The sequence below is a fragment of the Nansenia antarctica genome (assembly GCF_963989245.1).
Source record: "Nansenia antarctica genome assembly, chromosome: 11".
Classification (NCBI taxonomy): domain Eukaryota; kingdom Metazoa; phylum Chordata; class Actinopteri; order Argentiniformes; family Microstomatidae; genus Nansenia; species Nansenia antarctica.
Window position 1 is genome coordinate 886742 of NC_137681.1, and position 25723 is coordinate 912464.

At 44.3% G+C, this 25723-nt stretch overlaps 1 protein-coding gene across 1 annotated transcript; it reads right to left on the reverse strand.

Annotated features, from left to right (window-relative positions):
- Positions 1-6884: 6884 nt before the first annotated feature.
- psmc5 (proteasome 26S subunit, ATPase 5) lies at positions 6885-20502 on the reverse strand. Its single transcript, XM_080541659.1, has 12 exons — positions 20458-20502; positions 19787-19858; positions 16694-16763; positions 15284-15381; positions 14582-14638; positions 14029-14259; positions 12616-12742; positions 12248-12438; positions 9970-10068; positions 9231-9341; positions 7837-7923; positions 6885-7062 (listed from the first exon to the last, which is right to left on the reverse strand). The coding sequence occupies exons 1-12, from the start codon at positions 20494-20496 to the stop codon at positions 7009-7011; spliced, it is 1236 nt and encodes a 411-aa protein (XP_080397785.1). The 5' UTR covers positions 20497-20502; the 3' UTR covers positions 6885-7008.
- Positions 20503-25723: the final 5221 nt, after the last annotated feature.

The following is a 25723-nucleotide window of genomic DNA, read 5'->3' on the forward strand; positions in this document are numbered from 1 at the left end:
TTTTTAACCTTCAACTCTGACCACGCAGAAAAATAAACACATTTATAATTATATTCATCAGTTGTCACTCATTAGGGAAGATTATGATATAATTTACCAAATAGTCATTTCTTACTTGGTTATCGTTTGTTATCATAATTTGTGCTCTTGTCGTGGGCAATTCCTTCAATATCTTATTTATCTTTACTCAATTACTGACTAGTAAATTATCACAGAAACCAGAGCTGTTGATTGTTCAAGTTAGACTGCATTTATTGTAAAGCACAATAGCATACAGCCGAAATCTGTTTGCAAAAATAAGTCCCTCTTCTTTCCCCACCTCCCTTTTATCCCCAAGTAACAAGTAACTTCCCACATTTCTAATTTACATATATTGGTCTAAGACAATTGGCTGTAAGTGCCTACCTCCCCTCTGGCCCCAAAATGCTATTCCATCTGTCCTTCCCAGCCTTATCACCTGTTGACATCCTGTTTACAATGCCCTTTACCCCTGTGGTGTCTCCCTGCCACCTCCCTCTGACCCTGTATATTTACCCCTGTGGTGTCTCCCTGCCACCTCCCTCTGACCCTGTATATTTACTCCTGTGGTGTCTCCCTGCCACCTTCCTCTGACCCTGTATATTTACCCCTGTGGTGTCTCCCTGCCACCTTCCTCTGACCCTGTATATTTACTCCTGTGGTGTCTCCCTGCCACCTCCCTCTGACCCTGTATATTTACCCCTGTGGTGTCTCCCTGCCACCTCCCTCTGACCCTGTATATTTACCCCTGTGGTGTCTCCCTGCCACCTCCCTCTGACCCTGTATATTTACCCCTGTGGTGTCTCCCTGCCACCTCCCTCTGACCCTGTATATTTACCCCTGTGGTGTCTCCCTGCCACCTCCCTCTGACCCTGTGGTGTCTCCCTGCCACCTCCCTCTGACCCTGTGGTGTCTCCCTGCCACCTCCCTCTGACCCTGTATATTTACCCCTGTGGTGTCTCCCTGCCACCTCCCTCTGACCCTGTATATTTACCCCTGTGGTGTCTCCCTGCCACCTTCCTCTGACCCTGTATATTTACCCCCGTGGTGTCTCCCTGCCACCTCCCTCTGACCCTGTATATTTACCCCTGTGGTGTCTCCCTGCCACCTCCCTCTGACCCTGTATATTTACCCCTGTGGTGTCTCCCTGCCACCTCCCTCTGACCCTGTGGTGTCTCCCTGCCACCTCCCTCTGACCCTGTATATTTATCCATCCTGGTTGCTCTCTCCCAACCCACCTTGTTTACTCAAGCCCACCATAAACATGTTATTACTTGGTCCCTGCTCCCCCTTCCCCCTGGTCCCTGCTCCCCCTTCCCCCTGGTCCCTGCTCCCCCTTCCTGACCCACCCTGCTCCCCCTTCCTGACCACAGCTTTGTCCCTGCTCCCCCTTCCTGACCACAGCTTGGTCCCTGCTCCCCCTTCCTGACCACAGCTTTAACCCTGCTTCCCCTTCCTGACCACAGCTTGGTCCCTGCTCCCCCTTCCTGACCACAGCTTTAACCCTGCTCCCCCTTCCTGACCACAGCTTGGTCCCTGCTCCCCCTTCCTGACCACAGCTTGGTCCCTGCTCCCCCTTCCTGACCACAGCTTTAAGAAGCACACAGGTCAACATTTCCACAACCATATTCACATTTTCAAAGCTCACAAATCTACATAACTCTCAGTGTGTCTGCTAGATGTGAATATGCAGCAGCAATGTCAGATACAGCCCAGCCTCTCCAGCCTCATAAGAAGATATGACTCTACATACATGAGACTGTTTGACTTCTCTGGGTGTTCACATTATTATAAATCAGATGCTCTCAACATACTGTGTTTTCATTATTAGCTAGTTATTATTGTAATGTTTAACTATTTGGGGGATTTTGAGTGTAATGAATACTGGATGTGTATAATTGAGGATGTTCAGACAATTAAATTCACTTGGATTGATCAGATCCATTGATCACATTAATAATCAGTGTAGTCCAGGTCCCAGAGCTTTAGAACGGTGATGTGAGGTAACAGACTGGCTGTCTGTCTTATTAAAACACAAACACAAGTTGTCCTTCAGTCTCTGCATGTGTGTGACGTAATTACATTTAACAGAATGTACGTTTGATAATCATGTTATTGATTTAATGGCTTGCAAAGGGAATCGAATATGCTTAAAAAACGGTTTAATAAGGGTGACTGATGGTAATATGAGAGAGATAGATCTTCTCTATGTGATATTATACGTTTGTCTAATGGTCTGTTTCTGTGGTGGTTTTATCATCACTGCATATCAAACATCAACACCTGATGAATAAAGTCCCTGTTACCTGACACCTGTGAATGAGTGATTGATTAATTTATCACCGAGGTGAATAAAGTCGCCCACATTGTCAACATTCTAGACTGCCAAGGGTGACTTTATTCACCAGGAATGCATCAATTATGACGCTTCATTTTGTAGCCAATCAGAGTGTTGTTGCTAGGTAGATTCTAGGTTCTGGGCCCTGGACAGTCTGGACGGATTGATGGCAGCTGCTGGACTGAAAAAATCAGGTGTAGTGCTGAGGCACAAATATGTACATTTCAAGCCTGCAAACTGCGACACTTTAAATGAATGTGCAATAACACTATGTGCAATATGACAACCCTAGTCGTCTATCTGTACAGTACAGTATAGTGGATAGTGTACATAGCCTTTATTTATGTAAACCAGCTCCTTCCCTTCTTGTGTTTTTTTTTCTTTTCTTTTTTTTTCTTTCCTAACACCAGGGGAGCCACCCCTCCTAAATTTCGTTGTTTGGTACCTGTACTATAGCAATGACAATAAAGACCATTCATTCATTCATTCATTCATTCATTCATTCATTCATAGATACCACATAGAACACTGGACACTCTAGTCTTCATTCGATATCCATGATGACGTACGCGCGGCTAAATGGAATGTTGACACATCTTTTCATATCACTCCGCGTTTGTATAATATTACCGTTATCTAAGATACATTCTTACCGTTGCTTAGCAACCGACAAACAACTGTTCAGCGGATGAACACACTTACAGGCTTTCAAAAAGCAACTGAAAAAATATCTAATCTCGTTATGAGCTGTTTATTTTGTCCGCGTTTGTATAATATTACCGTTATCTAAGATACATTCTTACCGTTGCTTAGCAACCGACAAACAACTGTTCAGCGGATGAACACACTTACAGGCTTTCAAAAAGCAACTGAAAAAATATCTAATCTCGTTATGAGCTGTTTATTTTATATTGTAGTGCTTTTCCCGTTGAAAGGTGGGCAAGATGGAAATCTATGTTTATTTTTTTACTAATCTTACTATCCTTGTATCTATTTTCAGTTTGTTTTGTTTTGGTCTTGTGTGTTTGTATGTGCTATCCTGCCTTTCTGCCCGATGGATATCATTTTGTTTGTGGTTTATTTTCTCCTATTGACGTGCAGTAAGTGTTCCTTGATTTTTATTTGAAACATTGATATTGACGTGGAGTGGAACTCTGTACAAGCCTTCTGGGCTTCGTTCCCTCCTTGCACAATCTCTTGTGTGCTAAATAAACTAACTAACTAACTAACTAACTAACTAACTAACTACAATACATCGGTGTGGTATATCGCCGCTAGGGGTTGTAACTATAAAAGCAGAACTATGAACAGAGAATGGCGCTCCGTGTGTGAGACTGTGACTCCTTCAGTAAACTATCACATTCCGTCCCCAAACGTACCGAGGACGTTATAATATATAATATAAATGTTATTAGACCCTAACCCTGGATGACAAGTTCTGTTAGTTAGATCAAAGGAATTAATCGGTGCCTTTTTCTCAAAGGGGCACACCAGCCGAAATAGCTCAGTTGGGAGAGCGTTAGACTGAAGATCTAAAGGTCCCTGGTTCGATCCCTGGTTTCGGCAACAGTTTTTTTTTTGCCTGCATCATCGTGTCAATGCCCAATGCCCAATGCCCAATGCCTAAGGCCTAATGCGAGCCATTTGATGATATTATTATATTATTATAGCCATTTGATTAGCAGAGGTGGAGAAATTCAGTACGCACTACTACACTATGTTCTAGGTTAATTAAAATGGCCTTTGCTTGGGGCAAAGCTTAAAAACATCATGTATTCATGGGGCAAAGCTTAAAAACATCATGTATTCATGGGGCAAAGCTTAAAAACATCATGTATTCATCGCCAGTCTGTGACTGTAGGCCCCTCGTTGTGTGAATTCCTGCTGCGACTGGTGGACTGATGATTCACTTGCTTAGTCAAAAATGTATTGACTGTAAGTCGCTTTGGAATAAGGCGTCTGCTAAATGCCAAACATGTAAATGTAAATTGGGTTAGTTATTAGTCTACTTGTCAGCCTATAAATGTAGAGTACCCCAACAAGGTTTTCAGTTAGAAATGTACAGTATCACCAACACTTTTTTACATTCACATTTACATTTACATAATTACATTACATAATATGCTTAATACATTTGGACCTGCATTTCAGAATCAAGAGAGCGCAATGTCATTGGTGTGAATGTTGAGACGTAATATTTCTTCAAATTCAAAGAATCTTGGAGAATCATTGCTCCTATCATACTGTATAAGTCAGTATCTCATGTCCAGGACACATTTAAGAGCTCATAGAGCTTTCATACGTTCTAAAACCATGGCTGTGTGACTTTGGGATATTGTTGGTCTAGTCACTGGATAGTGAGGTGGACTTGTGATCGGAAGGTTGTGAGTTCAAATCCCGCCTGAAACCACACCACTACTAGTGTGCCCTTGAGTAAGGCACTTAGCCCTCAGTTACTCCAGGGGGAATGTCCCTGTAATTCATAATTGTAAATCGCTTTGAAATAAAAGCGTCTGCTAAATGGCAAAATTATTAATTAAAATGATCTTGTAAGTTTGTCCTTATTCTTCTTTAGTGCTTTTAGCTTGGGACGAAGACATCGATGACTCGGCAATCGACACTAGTTTCTAATCTTTCAGACCGCTGCTGGGTCCTAGCGCCCTCTGGGTCATGAGGCAGCATTCTGTCACCAAATGACAAGCAGTCTCCCATGTGACCAGTAGGTGTCACTAGTACATACAAAGGTCATTCAAGAGGCCACTGTCTGTGTCACTGGTCGGTCTGTCCTGACCACACATCCATAGCCTACAGGGAGGATTTCAGGGCCTTCGGACTTTTGTGGCCTTAAACAAGATGTTTTATGTGCCCCCCCCCCCACACACACACACACACACGTTTTGTCCGGAGGTTGGAGTTTCCGATTGACAGGTGTTTAATGGGGGGGGGGGGGGGGGGGGCTATATGAACATACACACATATACAGTGGCTATAGAAAGTCAACACACCCCTTCACTTTTTCCACATTTTGTTGTGTTATAGACTCAAACTCTATAGACTTAAAATTGATTAAATAAATAAAAATGGCCATAAATACACATAGAATAATGATATACCCCATAATGACACATAGAATACCCTTCCATCCCATAATGACAAAGTGAAAACAAGTTTTTAGAAATGTCTTCACATGTTGACAAACACATCGAAGAACAATCAATATGAGTGCAAAATAGTCCAGATAAATAAAGTGACACTATAAAACAGTTAATTATGTTAACAACAACACAACAGGCTACTGTCGAAACTATAGCTGTCCATCCTATCAATGTGCCAACAGAACACTATGGTGTGGGCACTCTTATTCTATTTGAGCATTTAGGAAGGTTTATTGTATGTGTCCATTGTGTATTATTCATTATCCTATCTTAAGAAAACTAATGTAACACTCATCTGGGGATTTACACGGCAAATCATAAACTACAAATCCCTGATGACAGGGAGATGACGTATGACTGCTCTGATGAATCAACCCCTATTTCATTAATTTTCTCGATATAACGACGTCGATCATTGATCGGCAACGACACTATATAATAGTTTGCCTAACTGGCCATCGGATTTGGGCTCCTAATATCTAAAAAGCACTACGGTTTTCTTATTTTATCGGATTAAAGTAGCAAAGACCAGAAATGTCCATTGACCGCCAGTCAAACTTCTCCACTTCTATCACCCAAAAAGGGGCGTGGACATGACGGGAGAGCAAAGTACCCGGATGCGTTTGAATTGCATAGAGAGTTTGAATGTTGTCAGCTGGAAAGCGGATGTGTTTCCTAGAACATGTCAATGCAATTGCGCATCATATTATTTGATACGCAAGACCCCTGATTGTCTTCGGTACTCGGCCTGCGGCCTCGTACCTATGACCGAATCACAGCCGTGCTGATATTCAGTATAACACACGACCTCGAGTGTGATATTGCTTTTATACAACAGTTCTACAGCGCAATTTATTAATTAACTGTAATAAGTGACAACAGATTATTATTTGTTTGTTTATTTAAACATTTATTTTGGCTCCGTCAAGAAAAAATAGTTCCGCAACGGGACTGTTCAACTGGACTGTTGCCTTAGTAAGACATCTTCGGCCCATGTTGTTTGCCTTACGGTGTTAATTTCATTTTTACTCTTCTCCAATTTGTCCAGTTCGGCCGGTGTCATATCAGCACACCTGGGGGTTTGCACTGAAGTACCTTCGTCCTCTCCTTCTGATTCATAATTTAAGTCAAATGTTATATTTGGAAATACATCCATCTTCTGTTTCTGTTGTAGGCTAGGCTATATGACCGTTAATGTAGTCTAATTAACGGTAATTTAACACCTGTGCGGCGGAGTGATACATATAGTTAAGTCCCAGTGCTGTTATACTATATATCGTAACTCATGGAATGCCTCTTGTCCAATCAAATTACTTGGTCGGAACTAACTGTTGTATAAAAAGACATAAAAAGGGACATGAAACATGTTCTCAGTGGGAGAAACCTTTTATTTCAGAATGAATGTAGGTAACAATTATAAACCCTAAACAAGAGGAACAATATACATGTGTGACTTCTGGTGTCTGCGCTGGCTCCAACAAGCCCAGGTGTCACGTCTCACTTCCACAGCTTCTTAATGGACATGTTCTTCTCACTGTCCTTCTGCATCACCTGGGAGAACAAGGGACGACATTCTCAAACACAGATGACACCCCCTCCTATCTCAACAACACACAGCTGACACCACCTCCCATCTCAAACACACCGCTGACGTCTAGACAAGTCGTCCATTTTAAGAGCAACATGTAGACTGCCAGTGGTGGAGACTGAGCTAGATTACTCTTCCTGCTACGACTGGTGAACTGATGATTCACTTGCTTAGTCAAATGTATCGATTCTAAGTCTCTTTGGAATAAGGCGTCTGATAAATGCCTAACATGTACAGGGTATATAAAGGGTATATACAGGAAGCTTGAGGTTAATTTCAATACCTTTCTAAGACTTTTTAAAGACCTGTCAATATTTTTCCAGACCTCACCGCCACTTCGAGCTGTAACCGTTTACATCAGTGACACCTTTAACTTAACAGCTTTAGTTTGCAATAGACTAGACCACTATCATACAACAGAATTTCCGGTTCATCTTTGTTTTTTAATAAAACTAATAAATTCACGAACTTTTACAAAACGTTTTTAGGACTCAAACACTTTGGACAGAGTCTAATTCAGAAAAATACCTAATAAATTCAAGACCTCATAAAATCGTGATAAGACTTTTTAATACTTATTAAGGGTCTTGATTTTCCCAAAATTGATTTTATCAACTTTTAATACTTTTCAGGACACCGCGGATACCCTGATGTAAACGTAGAGGATACCCTGATGTAAACGTAGAGGATACCCTGATGTAAACGTAGAGGATACCCTGATGTAAACGTAGACGAACCTTTGCGACGGCCATCTCGAAGTCCTCCTGGGTGACGTGCACCCTCCTCTCCCTCAGGGCGTACATCCCCGACTCTGTGCACACGCCCTGTGGAGCAGACGGACAGAATTCAATTCAACCGAACGTTATTGGCCATGTGCAGCACTAGGAACATGACGTGGTATTCAACCATACTGAACAAGCTACAGTACATACAACAACAAGACCACAACACGACAATACACAAGACGAAATATACAGTACCAATATGAGTGGATATTATGAATAAATATACTGCACAACTAAGTGCAAGAACATGTAAAGTGCAAGGTGCAATGATCAGCAATTATTGAGGAGGGCTGTGGCTTTGGGGAAGAAACTGTTCAAGTGGTGTGATGTTTTTGTCCTGGTGGCCCTGTACCGCTGTCCAGAAGGGAGTCATGTAAACAAGCTGTGAGCTGGATGTGATGTGAGGGGTCAGCCACGAGCCTGCGTGCTCTCCTCAGTGATCTGGAGCTGTGGAGGTCTGTGATGGGAGGCAGGGGTCAGCCGTTGCCATGGTGAAACAGGAACATGGCCCCTGCAGACCTCAGGTGGTAAACCCTGTGGGGGTATAGACCTCAGCGGTCCAGTAACACACGCAAGGAGTGATGCTGACTGAGCGTTTCATAGACCTCAGCGGTCCAGTAACACAGGCTAGGAGTGATGCTGACTGAGCGTTTCATAGACCTCAGCGGTCCAGTAACACAGGCTAGGAGTGATGCTGACTGAGCGTTTCATAGACCTCAGCGGTCCAGTAACACAGGCTAGGAGTGATGCTGACTGAGCGTTTCATAGACCTCAGCGGTCCAGTAACACAGGCGAGGAGGGATGCTGACTGAGCGTTTCATAGACCTCAGCGGTCCAGTAACACACGCGAGGAGTGATGCTGACTGAGCAGTTTGGTCGGGTTGTTGTTGCAACATCATGGACTGGCCTTGTGAACTTTGTGGATAGCGGCCAAGATGATAGTCAGATTAGAAATATGTGTCAGTGACGGCTGCAATAGGCTTCAAGCAGATCAGCTTGTTACTGAGATGAACATAATATAATAGGAGTTGGGAGTTTCAAGCCGTGTCTCGCTCTCTCTCTCTCTCCTTGACCTCTGCCTCTCTCTGCTTGACCTCTGACCCCAGAGAGACTCTCTCACCGTGACCTCTGACCTCTAACCCAGGCTCTCTCTCTCTCTCACCTTGACCTCTGCCTCTCTCACCTTGACCTCTGACCCCAGAGAGACTCTCTCACCTTGACCTCTGCCCCGGAGGCTCCAGGCTCTCTCTCACCTTGACCTCTGACCTCTAACCCAGGCTCTCTCTCTCTCACCTTGACCTCTGCCTCTCTCACCTTGACCTCTGACCCCAGAGAGACTCTCTCACCTTGACCTCTGCCCCGGAGGCTCCAGGCATCAGCTCAGCGATCTTCCTGAGGTTGATGCCGCGGGTCAGGTTCATCTTACGGGAGTGGATCTTCAGGATGTCCAGACGGGCCTGAGGACGAGGAACGGAACATGAGCTGGTTAGTAGAAACAGTAGTAGTGGTCAGAGTAGCTATCTAGTAGTAGTAGTGGTCAGAGCCATGAGCCGGTTAGTAGCAGCAGCAGTAGTAGTAGTAGTAGTGGTCAGAGTGCAAATGTTACATCACTTCAAAGGCTGTACAGAGAACAAAGGTCCACCCAATCATGCTGGCCTCAAATGATTTCAAATAAAATTAATGTTCATATGTTGAGCCCTGTGTAGGACCCTGTGTAGGAGATACATCTGCAACTTTTGTCAAGTTGGAGATCCAAGGGAGGCGAGTCTATGACGATGACGTACGAAGAAGTATGACGTTGTGGCTGTAAGTCATTTTAGAGCATCGCTGCTACACAAGTGGTCTAAGTTGCTCGTTCCATTAACTGCTTTTTCAAGGTTCGGTTTGACAGTTGGAGTTCAAATCACAGCCTCCCTCCCAGCCAAACTACAGCTATAATACATTGATGTGAACTTTCAAAAATGTCAGTATCGTTAAAAAAGGGAAGAAAAACAAAAACAAAAGGCCTAATATTTGTCTTCGGGTCCACCCCGTTGCAATCTGAGGCTGTAACCCTGGAACAAAGTATAGAGAGCCGTGACTGACCTCTTCGTTGGGAGGGGGGAACTCAATCTTCCTGTCGATGCGTCCTGGTCTGAGCAGGGCGGAGTCCAGGATGTCGATACGGTTGGTTGCCATGATGACCTGAGACACAAGAGTGAGTTCAATAACAAAAGCCACACAGTTTTCCCATTTCTTATTCATCATCATCGTCTTATGTCTCTTTTAAATAGGATAGGAGGTATGGTGGGGTATGGTGGTGGGAGTTTATGTACATTTTCATAGCAAAGTACCCACACAAAACATCCTAAATGTCAATCAACCATACAGGAAACACAGAGTAACTGGATTGGGACTGAGTGGAGGTATGTTAGGCTGTTCCCCAGGCAACCATCTATGAGAGGACATTTATACTCATCCATTTGTTTGTTTGTATATTTGTGTATGTGAGAGAGAGAGCAGGGCTTGAAGACATTAAGCTTTTTCAGGTATAAGTGAACTTATCTTTTACTTGTCTGAGAGTTACTTGAGCTCAAGTTACTTGTCCAAATATGACGATGCACATGTGACAGCTACATTGACAAGGCAGCATACATTGACAAGGCAGCTACATTGACAAGGCAGCATACATTGACAAGGCAGCATACATTGACAAGGCAGCTACATTGACAAGGCAGCTACATTGACAAGGCAGCTACATTGACAAGGCAGCTACATTGACAAGGCACCTACATTGACAAGGCAGCATACATTGACAAGGCAGCTACATTGACAAGGCAGCTACATTGACAAGGCAGCTACATTGACAAGGCAGCAGACATTGACATGGCAGCAGACATTGACAAGGCAGCTACATTGACAAGGCACCTACATTGACATGGCAGCATACATTGACAAGGCAGCATACATTGACAAGGCAGCTACATTGACAAGGCAGCTACATTGACAAGGCAGCTACATTGACAAGGCAGCTACATTGACAAGGCAGCAGACATTGACAAGGCAGCTACATTGACAAGGCAGCTACATTGACATGGCAGCAGACATTGACATGGCAGCAGACATTGACAAGGCACCTACATTGACAAGGCAGCAGACATTGACAAGGCAGCTACATTGACAAGGCAGCATACATTGACAAGGCAGCTATATTGACAAGGCAGCTACATTGACAAGGCAGCAGACATTGACAAGGCAGCTACATTGACAAGGCACCTACATTGACAAGGCAGCAGACATTGACAAGGCAGCTACATTGACAAGGCAGCATACATTGACAAGGCAGCTATATTGACAAGGCAGCTACATTGACAAGGCAGCAGACATTGACAAGGCAGCTACATTGACAAGGCAGCAGACATTGACAAGGCAGCTGACATTGACAAGGCAGCTACATTGACAAGGCAGCAGACATTGACAAGGCAGCTACATTGACAAGGCAGCAGACATTGACAAGGCAGCAGACATTGACAAGGCAGCATACATTGACAAGGCAGCTATATTGACATGGCAGCTACATTGACAAGGCAGCAGACATTGACAAGGCAGTTACATTGGCAGAACACCGGCAATGGTGCTGGTGTTTCGTCCGATTACATTTTGTGTTTCCTGCTTTTCCTGGCCCCTGGCCAGTTTTAGGTGCTTGAAGGAACATCGTGCTGCTGTCTTGAGTAACCTGTCGCTTTCTTTCACTACAGACTTAAAATGTTGGTCAAGGAGATAATTGGCACTTTCGTGGGCAGTGGAGTTAATAACGGCCACGCAATAGCATTAGAATGTCTGATACAAGCTACGCAGCGCCTCTTAGGCAGCGAGAACGAGGTGAGGCATAGCTCGTTAAAACATTTATTACTTTTCCGATCAGACAACTGAAGGAGCAATTAATTTTTCTCGGATATTAACACAGATTGATTTATTTAGGTCTTTGTTTCGACTTGTCAAAGGAGGAAGTCCACTTGTCCGAACATAAAATGTACTTGTCCCGGACAAGCGGACAAGCCTTAATGTCGAGCCCTGGAGTGTGTGTGTGTGTGTGTACCTTGATGTTCTTGGTGTGTGTGTGTGTGTGTGTGTACCTTGATGTTCTTGGTGTGTGTGTGTGTGTGTGTCACCTTGATGTTCTTGGTGTGTGTGTGTATGTGTGTGTGTGTGTGTACCTTGATGTTCTTGGTGTGTGTGTGTCACCTTGATGTTCTTGGTGTGTGTGTGTCACCTTGATGTTCTTGGTGTGTGTGTGTGTGTGTGTACCTTGATGTTCTTGGTGTGTGTGTGTGTGTGTGTGTACCTTGATGTTCTTGGTGTGTGTGTGTGTGTGTGTGTGTACCTTGATGTTCTTGGTGGCCTCGAAGCCGTCCAGCTGGTTGAGCAGTTCCAGCATGGTCCTCTGCACCTCGCTGTCCCCCCCCGACCCCCCCTCCAGCCTGGACGACCCGATGGAGTCGATCTCGTCCATGAAGATGATGGAGGGGGCGTGCTCCCGGGCCATGACGAACAGCTCACGCACCATGCGGGCTCCTGGGGGGGGGGAGGGCAGGGTCAGTCAGGGTGGGAGGGGGAGGGCAGGGTCAGTTTAGCACGATTAGCACGTACGCTTTAATAACATCTTATCTTCACTCCACGCCTACAAATAATAACAACACACAGACAGACAGACAGACAGGCTTCTGGGGAGGTGGAGGTGGACTGTCTCACCCTCTCCGATGAACTTCTGCACCAGCTCGGACCCAGACACCCTGATGAAGGTGCAGTCGGTGTGGTGCGCCACGGCTCTGGCCAGCAGGGTCTTCCCTGTGCCTGGGGGGCCGTACAGCAGCACCCCCTGGTGGCAGAGCGGAGAAGTACATGTAAACGAGTGTACGATTGATTGCAAAAATCTGAAAGTGATGTAATTGGGAGTGCTGATGACCTCTTTACTACGAGAGTGGTTGAAGAGGTTCAGATGAGGAAGGGAACTTTCACATAGACCTTCTACAGGGTATATACAGGATATATACAGGATATATAAAGGGTATATACAGGAATCTTGAGGTTAATTTCAATACCTTTCTAAGACTTTTTAAAGACCTTGTCAATATTTTTCCAGACCTCACCGCCACTTCGAGCTGTAACCGTTTACATCAGTGACACCTTTAACTTAACAGCTTTAGTTTGCAATAGACTAGACCACTATCATACAACAGAATTCCCGGTTCATCTTTATTTTTTAATAAAACTAATAAATTCACAAACTTTTACTAAAAGTTTTTAGGACTCAAACTCTTTGGACAGAGTGTAATTCAGAAAAATACCTAATAAATGCAAGACCTCATAAAATCGTGATAAGACTTTTTAATACTTATTAAGGGTCTTGATTTTCCCAAAATTGATTGATCGACTTTCAATACTTTTCAGGACACCGCGGATACCCTGTTCTAACACTAGAAGGCCGGACCAGCGTTACACTAGCATACTAGAATCATTACTTGTTAAAAGTAGCCAGCAGGTGGAGGTCTGGACACGTCTGTTTGTTGACGTTAGATACGACAGATAATGGCCTGGTTGTGTTTAGTCAGGACTTCAGAATAACTAGAATACCAGATTTTGATTGAATTATAATAATTATTATTTTATTTGCCATGCAATCAACTTGTCAGTCAATTGTTGGGGGTTTGGTATTTTTTGCTCTAGACACGTGTCAGCCGTAGTCTGAATAACATATTGACGTTTTATCAACCTGGTGGTCAAATGTGGAGCGCATTCCGGTCTGAGGATCGCTAAGCCACGCCCCAAAATAGAAATTGTCCAATCATATCACAGCAAAAAGTCACGACAGGCAGAAAACTCGGACAAAACAACTCGCTGATATCTGATGGTGAAAAGCTTCTAGACTAAATATTCTTGTCATCTTTAAAAAACATGTGTATTACTTGCTGTGGTAAATCAGAAGTGCCAACTCCCGCCATTGTAAGTCATTGAATGTCATTCAGTCACGGTCGGTCAGTCAGTCACTCTCAGTGAAGCGTTGTTTGTTTGTCCGAGTTTTCAAAGGGGGCGTGGCTTAGCGATAGGTCCATAGGCAGCACGGGAAGGTGGGGGGGGCAGACGTGTCCCAGGTGAGGGTCTCACCTTGGGCTGTGCGATGCCAAGGGCCTCGAAGAGCTCCGGGTGTTTGACGGGAAGCTCGATCACTTCCTTGATTTCTTTGATCTGCTTGTCCAGCCCACCGATCATCTCGTAGGTGGAGTCCGGAACCTTCTCCACCATCATGAGGGAGACCAGCGGGTCCACCTTGTTGGGCAGGATCTTGTGCAGAGTGTAGCTGTCGTTGCGCAGAGCCACGCGGCAATTTGGAGTCACCTGATTGGAAAAAGAACAAAAAACGTATCAAACCGGCTATCTGTGATTCAGTTAGAAACCTAGAACTATCTGTGGATCAAGCATGCTTTGGGTTTAAACATGGCCCTTATGTGGATTAACCATGCTTTGGGTTTAAACATGGCCCTTATGTGGATTAACCATGCTTTGGGTTTAAACATGGATTAACCATGCTTTGGGTTTAAACATGGATTAACCATGCTTTGGGTTTAAACATGGCCCTTATGTGGATCAACCATGCTTTGGGTTTAAACACGGCCCTTATGTGGTAGTAAAATATCAACAACAACAGATCCATACTCACATCGTTGATGTCGATGTTCTTGTCCACGTCCACAACGAACTTCCCCTCTGGATGAACCTGAGGACAAGGAGGAGGGTCAGGGTCAGGGGGCGTTAGGGTTGAGGGTGAGGAGGGTTAGGGGGCGTTAGGGTTGAGGGTGAGGAGGGTTAGGGGGCGTTAGGGTTGAGGGTGAGGAGGGTTAGGGGGCGTTAGGGGTGAGGGTGAGGAGGGTTAGGGGGCGTTAGGGTTGAGGGTGAGGAGGGTTAGGGGGCGTTAGGGTTGAGGGTGAGGAGGTTGAGGGTTAGGGGGCGTTAGGGTTGAGGGTGAGGAGGTTGAGGGTTAGGGGGCGTTAGGGGTGAGGGTTAGGGTTGAGGGTGAGGAGGGTTAGGGTTAGGGGGCCAGCTATCGTACATGGTTGCAGGTTAACCCTCCAACAGGGGGACAACGGCAAGGGATCATACCAGAAATACACTGTATGGAAAGACTCACCTCTATTTTAACACTTCAATTAGAGAAATGTAACGTTTATGTTTATTGGAAAAAATTGATTGTGTATATAAACAGAAGAAAAGTGTGATATATAGTATATCAAGATGTTTGTATGTAGTATTTTGATCCGACAAGATGACTTATCACCCTTGACAACTTTGTTTGTTCGTATTTAGTTTTTTCAACAACAAAAAAATGGCTACGTGAAATTATTATGACCAGACGAATACACACCTTGACCAGGACCTTCTTCTTGTCCATGGCTCTGACCACCTCCCCCACGTAGGAGCCCTGCTCCTGCAGCAACTGCAGTTCCTCACGCAGGAGGCGCACTGAGGGGACACGGCTGTGTTACTCATCATCATCATCATCATCATCATCATCATCATCTTACTACATACAGCCACTGGACAGACACAAGGCTGTTACTCAACATCATCATCATCATCTTACTACATACATCCACTGGACAGAGACAAGGTTGTTACTCATCATCATCTCACTACATACAGCCACTGGACAGAGACAAGGCTGTTACTCAACATCATCTTACTACATACAACCACTGGACAGAGACAAGGCTGTTACTCAACATCATCTTACTACATACAGCCACTGGACAGAGACTAGGCTGTTACTCATCATCATCTCACTACATACAACCACTGGACAGAGACAAGGCTGTTACTCAACATCATCTTACTACATACATCCACTGGACAGAGACACGGCTGTTACTCAACATCATCATCTTACTACATACAGCCACTGGACAGAGACAAGGCTGTTACTCAACATCAACGTCAATGTCATTACAACCATTTGGGTTGACGTCTCCCCAAGCACATTTCTCACTTCTGTGTCTCTTTCTCTGGTCGACAAACAAGCCCCCGACTCAAACGCTGTAAGAAAGACGTAAGCCTCAAGCCTTTATCCAAAGCGCTTTACAACGGCCTCTCATTCACCCATTCACACACCAATGGCGGCAAGCTACCATGCAAGGCGCCGGCCGGCCCGCTCACTGGGAGCAATTTGGGGTTCAGTGTCTTGCCCAAGGACACTTCGACATGTGGCCGGCCGGGGTTCGAACCGCCGATCTGTCAACCTTGCGATCATTAGACGGCGGCTCTACCTCCTGAGACACAGCCGCGAAGGATGGGTCTAACCTTTGGTATTCTACTGAACTGAAGGATGGGTCTAACCCTTGGTGTTTTACTGAACTGCAGAAGCTAGGAAAGCTGACCCAGTAGCTGATGGTAGCAGGCTGACACAACCACAGCTTCTCCAGACCATTGAGGAACAGATGCACATCGACTAACAGGAAAGCTAAACCCTCTCTCAGCTTCTCCTGTGGATCCGACTAGATCCAGGAACACTGTGAAGAGCGGGAATCTCTCTTCTTCCCTGGATAAGCAAGTTATGACAGAGTCTGGAAGAGAGTCTGAGCTTGTTACTGAGAAAAAATGGGATACGTGAAGCTTTTAAATTATCCTTTTATCTCTGCAGGTTTGTCGTTGGAAAAAGAAAAGGTTGTTCAGCTGATGATGTTAAGTCGGCTAGGCTGGCCTACAGTCTGTCTAAAACAAGTTGTCGCCCCACCAACATATTAGGCTGAAGTCCTGAACAGGCGACCATGGTTCTTACCTTTGGCATTGAGCTCATTCCTCTGTGCCTGTAGACGTCGGAGGTTCTGACTCTTGTCGTTCACCGTCAACTGGGGGCAGAGAGGCAACGTTACTTCTCAGCTTGAGAAAAGCTGACAATGGACCTATCGCTAAGCCACGCCCCAAAATAGAAATTCTCTGAGTCCAATCATATCACAGCAAAAGTCATTACAGGCAGAAAACTCACTTGCTAATATCTGATGGTGAAAAGCTTCTAGACTAAATATTCTTGTCATTCAGTTGTAAAAAAAACATGTCTATTACTCGCTGTGGTAAATCAGAAATCAGAGATTTGCCAACTCCCGCCGTTGTCAGTCATTGAATGTCATTCAGTCACGGTCGGTCAGTCAGTCACTGTCAGTGAAGCGTTGTTTGTTTGTCCCATTTTTCAAAGGGGGCGTGGCTTAGCGGTAGTCCATTATACTAGGGGCCGTGGCTTAGCAATAGTCCATTATACTAGGGGGCGTGGCTTAGTGATAGTCCATTATACTAGGGGGCGTGGCTTAGCGATAGTTAAAGACTAGCCCAACGTTTAACCCAGAGCCCAATAACCCCTCACAGGAACCCAGACGTACCTGAACAACCAAGACTGTCTAGTCCCTGAGGTGAATATGCAACAGTATAGTTAGACTATCTGACTGTATTGCTCATTATGTACCCAGAGAAAAAATACAGCTCTGGAAAACATTAAGAGACCACTCCAGATGTTTCTTAAATCAGCATCTCTACATAATAATAATAATAATAATAATAACTTGAATTTATATAGCGCCTTTCAAAAACCCAAGGACGCTTTACAAGGGGATGAAACGGACAGACAAAACAGAAAACAAACAAAGCAAAAACTAAAACAATGACTAGGGGCCAAATGCCTTGGAGAACAGATGTGTTTTGAGGGCAAGTTTGAAGGAGTCCAGGGTACATGGAGGCCTATGGCAGCTACATCTCTCCATGGAGGCCTATGGCAGCCATTCCACTCCAGTGTCTTAGTGAGGTACTGATTAGGTGATCACCTGAACCGCGTCTTATTTTTCAAGTATAAAAAGTGCAGGGCTTGACATTAAACTTTTTCAGGTATTTGTCCTTCGGACAAGTGAACTTATTTTTACTTGTCCGAGAGCTCAAGTTACTTGTCCAAATATGACGACGCGTGTGTGTGTCTGTCTACACGTTACAAGCCAGTAATACATTGACAAAGCAGCTACATTGACAAGACAGCTATATTGACAAGGCAGCTCCATTGACAAGGCAGCAGACATTGACAAGGCAGTATACATTGGCAAGGCAGCAGACATTGACAAGGCAGCTCCATTGACAAGGCAGCTCCATTGACAAGGCAGCTCCATTGACAAGGCAGCTCCATTGACATGGCAGCTACATTGACAAGGCAGCTACATTGACATGGCAGCAGACATTGACAAGGCAGCTACATTGACATGGCAGCATACATTGACAAGGCAGCAGACATTGACAAGGCAGCAGACATTGACATGGCAGCTACATTGACAAGGCAGCATACATTGACAAGGCAGCAGACATTGACAAGGCAGCTACATTGACAAGGCAGCATACATTGACAAGGCAGCTACATTGACAAGGCAGCATACATTGACAAGGCAGCATACATTGACAAGGCAGCATACATTGACAAGGCAGCATACATTGACAAGGCAGCTACATTGACATGGCAGCAGACATTGACAAGGCAGCAGACATTGACAAGGCAGCTACATTGACAAGGCAGCAGACATTGACAAGGCAGCAGACATTGACAAGGCAGCATACATTGACAAGGCAGCTACATTGACAAGACAGCAGGTGTTTCGTCTGATGACATTTTGCGTTTCTCGCTTTTCCTGGGACCTGGCCAGTTTTAGATGCTTGAAGGAACATCGTGCTGCTGGCCTGAGTAATGTGTCGGTTTCTTTCACTACAGACTTAAAATGTCCACAAGCCAACTTCGTGGTCAAGAAGATTGGCACTTTTGTGGGCAGTGGAGTTAATAACGGTCACGCAATACCATTAGAATTTCTGATACAAGCTACGCCGCCACAGCGAGAATGAGGTGCAGCATAGCTCGTTAAAACATTTACTATAACTTAAGGAGGAATTACTTTTTTGTGGATATTAATACATTATTATTATATATTAATACATAATTATTTTATTTTACTCTTTGTTTTGACTTGTCCGTCAGACAACGGCAGGAGGAAGTCCACTTGTCTGAACATAAAATGTTCCCGGACAAGCCTTAATGTCGAGCCCTGGTTAGTGTTGGTAGCTTGGTTATTTCTACGTCTTCTACCATCTATATACTCCAGTCCAGGATATTTAAATCCTTCATTATCTGAAGGCAGACTGCAGTCTCCTCCTCACCCCAGAAATGCTGCCTGCTAGTCACCATCGTGGTTGCTATGCGGTCCCTAGCAACAACCCAGGATTGCATGTTCGAGGAGAATCGAGCATGCACAGACGTAACTGAATATTCAGAAATGGGTCATATTCCGATTAAGGTGTTTACATGTTACGGTGTCACAATATTCAGATTCGACCAGGCATATGCCAGGGGTCTTAATCTGAATATTCTCCAATCAGAATACGGCCTTAAGTGGGTTCGGTACGTGTTTACATGACTCTTGCCCAATCGGAATATTGAGCAAATACCGATTAATACAGGAATATGGTGTGCATGTAAACGTAGTCATTGTTTTAATTTGGAATTGTTCCTTTTACTCAAACACATACCTATAAATAGTAAAACCAGAGAAAATAATTTTGCAGTGGTCTCTTTTTCAGAGCTGTATATCAGTGACAAGAGTGGAATCTGGTCAAATAATAAATTGTTCAACTTATTGTTATTGTTGATAAGACCCCATCCTGCCGTGAAGAGTTCATGGTGCGTTCTGTTTACCTTTAGGAACTGTTGAAAGTCTGAGAACATTAAAGCTCACACTCTCATCAGAATGATTCATTCATGCCGACATGTTGAATGACTGTAGATGCAAGTCTATCAATACTGATGTATGTGACCAACTGAACATGTGAATCTCTTTTAAGGTTTGTGTTCCCTCACCTGTAGCTCTTCTATTTTGGACAGGTAATATTGCCGGAGACCAGAACCACCTTTACTGTCGTCCATCTCCATCTGTCAATCAAACAGAAAAAGAAACACATTAGATGAGACACAGCTGTCCAGAATGCTCTACAGCTCATATATATCATCATTGTTGGTCATTTAGTTTGCTGACCAGCTCCGACACGACACTCCAGACATTTCCATGTAATTAAATTCATTTTCAGTTTTTACATTCCAGCATTATGTTTTGTGAGATGGAACCTTTGTATTTTATGAATTACTAACTCAGAAATGTCAACATTTAAAGTGAGTCATCCCTCCAGGTTACCAGCCAGCTGATCAGGTCATTACCACAGACAGACACAGGACATGAACACCTGGTTAACATAATAATAATATGTCTCTCTGAGACATTTAAAACATCATCTTGGTTTATTACAGATGACAGTCAGACCTGCTAGTTAGCCAGTTAGCCAGTTAGCTCGCGATGACACAGCAACCCGCCAGGACACCGCTCATTAAGTCTCTTCTAAACATCACCAGACTGATCACATATAGATACACATGTTCATTACGCGGCGCCAGTTACTTCAGAGTCTCTCTGAGCAGCAAAGTTTTAGCGGCTAAAATGTCACAAAAAAGCAACTTGTAATAATGAAACAGCTTACATGATCCAGGCCGTCCAGCGCCATCTTGTAATCCTTCATGTCTGATGTTTCCGGAAGACGAACGCGTACTTCCGGAATACGACTTTCTTCTTCTTCTTCTTCGTTATGGTTTTGTGGCGATTGGACACAACTGTAATGGAGCATTAGCGCCAACTAGTGGACGGACGGACATGGGAAAAACCCTGTGATATACCTCCCTTCAAAATGTCATACATAGACCTACCCAAAAGTACTCAATTGGGACAGCTGGGTTAGGTTGAATGTGTGTGATTAACTAGTGGAACCATATATACAGGCCTCATATATTTCTGACTCTTGACCACTATACATTAGGCTACTGCTTATTTGTTTTAGGGTTTACAGACAATTTATCTGAATATCTGGACCTCCAAGCTATGTGCTGTGTGTTTGTTATGTGTGATTTCTCTTTTACTTTATTTTATTTTATTTCATTTATTTTTTACGTCCTTTTTTTTCTTTTGTTGTTGTTGTTGTTGTTGTTGTATGCGTCTGTGGGTATATATGGATGCTGTATCATTTGATTACCTCTCTGGCTGCTCATGCATTCGTATGACCCACTATTTTATGTTATGGAAAATCATCAATAAACAAATATATTAAAAAAAATATATATATATATATATGTAATGCATATGTCCGCCTACTCTGGAGGAGAGTTATGATATTTAATTAGGAGCATGACACAATACCTACCCTTTAGTTATTTTCTGACCATGAAAATACCTAAACACAACTAACATTGTTTTGACTTGACGTGCTAATGATGCACTTTAAAAATGTCATCCAAACAATGGGGTCAACAACTCGACTCATTCAGTGCAATCAGTGGTATCGTGTTTAAACACTGTTTATATTCCTTTATCTGTATTTCAACACGTTTCAACAGTGAGGATGGGTTTGTGTCTTAGTGTGTCTGGGGGGCTGTGGGCTGAGAGACATGTAAACCAGCTCCCAGCAGCACAGACAGACAGGAGACATGTAAACCAGCTCCCAGCAGCACAGACAGACAGGAGACATGTAAACCAGCTCCCAGCAGCTCAGACAGAAGGAGACATGTAAACCAGCTCCCAGCAGCTCAAGACAGAAGGAGACATGTACAGTTTGGTTGAACTTGACGACGGGTCTGAGACTGGTAGGACCAGCCAGACCTGTTTAAGCTACTCTGCATTCTGCAATGGGTTCACTTCTACCAGTCAGAACATGAACGCACACTGCAGCACATGTCCCACTGACTATTAACATCCAGACAGACAGTTTGCTGAACATGACAATGGGTGCACACTTCACAGACACAGGTTAGAATAAAGGTTGTTCCAACAGTATGGTCATCTCAGTCATTTACCATTACCGTTCATTAGTGTTTTCTATAAGCTAGCAAAATCACAGTACTGACTTCACTGTGGTGAGGCTGCAGGTATTTCATGTATTTAGTAAGAGCAGAGATCGCAAATGAGCCACACTGATAACAGCTTTTTAAATACCTATTAAACTTACATTGAGGCCTATGGAAAGCTAATAACAGCATTTATGAACCAGTACCACTTTTATACTTGTTAAGCTCTGCCCAACTGCTCTGTCTCAACTGTAAAATGTGACAAAAAGGTATCAACTCCTATTAAAGCTTTCTGATACCTAATACCATTTTTAAACTATGAAGCTTTGTTTTTGTTACTCTAAAAACTCTCATGGTTAACATGGTGGGATGTCTGTCTTACTACTTTTCATACCACCTCCTGCTAATGGTCATCAGAATCAGAATTGCTTTTATTCACATTACATCAGTGTACAGGTACACACAGTAACATTCAGGTTCAGGTTCATTCAACATTGGCGTTGCATCAGCACGAGCAGGCAGACAGGAACTTAAAGCAACGAGCAACATGAACAGCAGCCTGTTCTCCTCCTGAAAGAAAAGAAGAAGTTTATATTTAAACTCTGTACTGGATATTTGAAGCCTGAGGGGGTTTTTATGCAACAAAGGAATGTTGAGGAGTTCCATCGCCTCCCACTGGCTTTCCCCCAATTTAAACACATTTAATTTCTACATTTTTTCTACGCTTTACAAAGATCTGTTGTGTTTACAAACTACGAGGTATATGAATGAAAAGAAAGCTGACCAGCTATTGAAAACATATTCAACGTCATCATGACGTCACAATACTAGAGTGTGCAGTAGAGGTGAAGTCACAAGGTGATTTGAAATGTGTTTGTAGGTGTGTGTTTTCACTGGCACTGTCACAGGATTACCTTTTGGGTTTTGGGTTGATCTATAAAGAAAGAACAGAGAAAAAGAGGAGAATTACTGAGTCCTACTGGCAGGGCGACAGTACATCATCCAGAGACATATACATATATATATATATATATATATATATATATATATATACATATAGCACAGTACTGCTAACTGCTAATGGATACATGACATCCAACATCTAGGGATCTAAGAACATTATTCAAAATGACAAAAAAAAGTTGGTTCTTTGGGACTAGTGGTCTCGAGCTGTAGAAACCTCCAGGAATGGATAGGTTAATTATGGATAGGTTAATTATGCAATATCACACTGGAGGTCGTGCTGTTGTACTGAATATCAGCCCGGCTGTGATTCGGTCGTAGGTACGAGGCCGTAGGCGGAGTGATACCTATAGTTAAAAGTCCCAGTGCTGTTATACTGTATATCGGCACTCATGGAATGCCTCTCGTCCAATCAAATTACTTGGTCGGAACTAACTGTTGTATAACAGCGTATTAGAGTAAGGGTTAGCTCTGTCTGTTCCATGCCAAGGAGAGATTGACAGACGTCTACTTTGAGTGACACTACAGACACATCAATCACTGTATTCAATGCAATTCAACTTGATTCGCCATGTGCAGTGATTCACCATGTGCAGTGATTCACCATGTGCAATGATTCACCATGTGCAGTGATTCACCATGTGCAGTGATTCACCATGTGCAGTGCACACACACACATGCACTAAGAACATGACCTGGTATTCTCCATGCTGAACAAGCTACAGTACATACAACAACAACAAGACCACAACACAACAATACTCAAGACACACAGTATATACAGAACCAATATGAGTGAATACATATACTGTATATAACAACTAAGTGCAAAAAACATGTTGCAAGGTGTGATGACCAGGAGTTATTGAGGAGGGCTGTGGCTTGACAACGGTGATACAAAATGGATGCCACACCCCAGGAGACATCGAGGAAACCTTCTTCAAAACCTCTTCGACTGCTTCATCGTTACGACGACACACCAGGAGTCCCTGGTTCTGGTTCTGGTGGAACAGACAGTCCACAGTGAGCGTAACGTCGTCTCTGGTCACCAGTCTGCTGCTGTCAGGTACGGTGGAGTCTGGCTTGAAGGTGTGATGCAGCACCACCAGAATGACGGGTTTCCTGTGTCGGTTACCTGGCAACGGAGACACAGAAACATGTCACTGGAATGTTATGAGAACCACTGATGATCAACCAGTAAGGTTCCGCCCTGAATTAATTAAACGGTAAATGGACTGCACTTACCGTATATAGTGCCTTTTTTGCTGCTCCAACGCGCTTTACAACGGCCTCTCATTCACCCGTTCACACACACATTCACACACCAATGGCGGCAAGCTGCCATGCAAGGCGCCGGCCGGCCCCGCTCACTGGGAGCAATTTCGGGGTTCAGTGTCTTGCCCAAGGACACTTCGACATGTGGCCAGCCGGGGCTCGAACCGCTGATCTGCCAACCTTGTGATCATTAGACGGCGGCTCTACCTCCTGAGACACAGCATCTACCTCCTGAGACACAGCCTCTACCTCCTGAGACACAGCCTCTACCTCCTGAGACACAGCCTCTACCTCCTGGGACACAGCCTCTACCTCCTGAGACACAGCCTCTACCTCCTGCGACACAGCCTCTACCTCCTGCGACACAGCCTCTACCTCCTGAGACACAGCCTCTACCTCCTGAGACACAGCCTCTACCTCCTGAGACACAGCCTCTACCTCCTGAGACACAGCCTCTACCTCCTGAGACACAGCCTCTACCTCCTGAGACACAGCCTCTACCTCCACCAGCCTCTACCTCCTGAGACACAGCCTCTACCTCCCGAGACACAGCCTCTACCTCCTGAGACACAGCCTCTACCTCCTGAGACACAGCCTCTACCTGGTGAGACAGCCTCTACCTGGTGAGACACAGCCTCTACCTCCTGAGACACAGACACCTCTACCTCCTGAGACACAGCCTCTACCTCCTGAGACACAGCCTCTACCTCCTGAGACACAGACACCTCTACCTCCTGAGACACAGCCTCTACCTCCTGAGACACAGCCGCCCCATTACCTGGAATCTCCTTCTGTGCTGCTTCGATATCAGTCCCCGCACGAGAGACGATGGGACAGAACACCAAGATGACGTCGCTCTCCTCCACCTCCTCCACCTCCGTCATGTTTCTCCGGGCCAGACGCTCTATAAAGGCCTTGTGAGAGCCCAGAGTCTCACCAATCACCACAGAGAAGAAACGCACTGACACGACAGTGAAGAGATGAGAAAAATGTCTGTCGTGTGCTCTCTCTCTCTCTCACACACACAACAAATCATACAGTATTCATGTTCCAACAATAATTACCATTTCAAATTCAGAGATCTTTATTGCCACACAGCACAATTGTAAGCAATGTGAATAATACACAGAGCATAATAATGATAATTTGCCTACCTTTAGATGACCTTGCAGCAGGCATCATAGAAGCTACAGAGAGGTTTGTAGGAGTGTGAGATTGAGGTAAATGGATACTAACACACACACACGTGTACGCATTTGACAACAGCAATGCAGAGCTTTAAAGCCCAGTTCACATCTAAGCAATTTAAGCTTAGATGTTTAAGATTTAAGATGTAGATGCTTAGTTCCCATTTTAAGCACTTTGAGCTGCAACGTTTGCAGGAAAAGTGCTATACAAATAAGTTATTCTTATGCTTACCGTGATCAAACGAACGAAAACGAAACGCAGAGCAACCTTTACCCTATATTTGCAGCTTGTATTGTTACTTTCACATTCTCAGGGTCACATGCTTTCTGGTCATCACCAGCCACCATTTCAGGTGTGTGGATCTGAATCCAGGTCACAGGTCACAGGTGTGGCATACCAAGATGCTGATTAGACAGCAGGAGTATTGCACAGGTGCGCCTCAGGCTGGTCACAATAAATGGCCTCTAAAATGTGCAAAAGCCGATC